This window comes from Suricata suricatta, chromosome 15 (assembly GCF_006229205.1).
Source record: "Suricata suricatta isolate VVHF042 chromosome 15, meerkat_22Aug2017_6uvM2_HiC, whole genome shotgun sequence".
Classification (NCBI taxonomy): Eukaryota; Metazoa; Chordata; class Mammalia; order Carnivora; family Herpestidae; genus Suricata; species Suricata suricatta.
This window is the reverse complement of record NC_043714.1, coordinates 45,543,294-45,545,203: the sequence shown is the minus strand read 5'-3', so window position 1 is coordinate 45,545,203 and position 1,910 is coordinate 45,543,294. Positions and strand designations below refer to the sequence as shown.

The following is a 1,910-nucleotide window of genomic DNA, read 5'->3' as shown; positions in this document are numbered from 1 at the left end:
GCTTCCAAATGCAAATCTCTTGGCTCGGGCCCCTAGGCTAGCAGCCGCTGCCTCCCCCGCCCGGCTGCCCGGCGTCCCGCCCACCCCGCGGCGGGCCGAGATGGGGCCCAGAGCAGAGGGGACGGGGCGGAGCGGGCATCCCTCCCTACCTCCCACGTGGGGCCGGCCCTCCGCAGTGCCTGGGCGCGCCGCCGCCGCGCCTCCGGGTTAGGCCCCCGCCCACGGCACCGCCCCCTAGGCTGGGGCCGAGGACTGCTGGTGGGGAGTGGGCGAGGGATAAGGGGGTGTCACTGAGTCAGGTGGCGGCGGGAGTTCCCTCAGGCCGGGCCGAGGGAACACGCTGCCGGGGATTGTGTACACGCTCCACTGACACAAGCTTCACGCTGCCGGGCAGCCGCTGATCACGCGTGGCCCCGGGAGCCCATTGGCCGGCGCCTCACACACCTTTGCCGCTGATTGGCCAGCCGCAGGCTCCGCCTCCGCCCCCGCCCGCGGCGCGGGGCAGGCGGAGAGGCTACCTGAATGGGGAGGGGGCAGACGGCGCGCGGCGCGGCGGCGGCGGGAGCGACGTCGAGTGTCTCCCGGCGCCCGTCTGTGGCCAAGCAGCTAAGCAGCGTAGCAGCCAGTCAGCTCGCCGCCGGCAGCCAGGCAGCCAACCATGCTCAACTTCGGCGCTTCTCTCCAGCAGGCTTCAGTAAGTCACCTGGGGATGCCCCTGTCTCTCATTCCCTTGCTGCGTCTCAGGGGCCAGCCGGGGCGACAACCCCGAGCCCTTGACATCAGCGGCGCCTGAGGACCGGGGTGCAGCGGAGTCTTGGGGGAGAAAGGAGCTTTCTTTTTGCAGACCTGGCATTGGTGAGGGCGTGTGTGTCGCTGAGTGGGTCAGGAGAAGCGGACTGGGCTCTAGCGACGAAGGGGAGAGGGGTCTTGCTCAAGGTGTAATGAGGGGAAGGGGCAGCTCGCGAGGAGACTTGAGGGGGGGCGGGGGCGATGGCCGGAGGAGCGCGAAGAGTGAGAAGGAGGCTGCTCCTGCCCTGGCAGCGAGGACAGGGGAAGGTGTAGAAGGCGAAGGGGAGCCAGGGGGTCTACCCTGCACCTGGCACCCGAGAGAGATGCCGCCGTCTGGATCAGGAATGTGACCCGGGGCGGGAGGGGGCTGCTCGCGAACCTTTGAGGGGCGGGGTGTCCACTGGAGAGGAGAGGGGGCTGCTCCTCTCGGGGGTCTGAGCCGAGGCTTGCAGGACTGGGGCTGCTCAGCAGACAGCCGGGGGCTGGGGGAGGGGGCGCCCGGCGTGGGCGCGGAGGAATGGCACGTGGGCCCCGGCCCGCCGTGGGGGGGGGGGGAGGACGAGACGCCGGCAGGGGACTCCCCATCCCCGGCGGAAGCAAGTGGCCACCTCTTGAGGACCCCCTGGAAGGGGGGCAGGGAGCCGCCGTAGGGATGCGAGGGTGGAAAGCGGGAGCCTGCAGTGGGGCGGGGGCCGCGGGCGGGGGGAGTCAGGGCCGCGAGACGCGGGGGCCGCGTGTCGAGCCGGGAGCCGCGGGCCGGGGGGCCGTGCGTCTGGAGCCGGAGCCCTTGGGGACTGCACGTCTGGGAACCTGTGGAGACTCGGCGGGCGGAGGCCGGAGCTGCCGGAAGCGGCGGGGAGGGGGGTCCTGTCTGCGGGAGAGACGGGGTGGTCTGAGGTCCCGCGGGCGGCGTGGGCGGGAAGCGCCGAGGGTTCAGCCGGATCCCCGGGGGCTGCGGCCGGGAGGAGGGAGGGGCCCGGGTTTCCGCGGGGACCCGGCTCCTCCCCCGGCAGCTGAGGCGGAGGCCGGGGGTGGGCCGGGAGCGGGTGCGCCCAGGGAGCTTCTCGTCCCCGAGTGACCCAGCCCCGGCCTCCGCCAGGGGCGGCAGAGAGGCCCAGCCT

At 73.0% G+C, this 1,910-nt stretch overlaps 1 protein-coding gene across 1 annotated transcript in view; it reads left to right on the top strand.

Annotated features, from left to right (window-relative positions):
• Positions 1–522: 522 nt before the first annotated feature.
• Positions 523–1,910, top strand: part of KLF10 (Kruppel like factor 10) — a 5,787-nt gene continuing 4,399 nt past the window's right edge. The window contains exon 1 of the mRNA XM_029923864.1: positions 523–694. Coding sequence (XP_029779724.1) covers positions 659–694 — 36 coding nt within the window. The 5' untranslated portion in view covers positions 523–658. The remainder of the gene's footprint in view (positions 695–1,910) is intronic.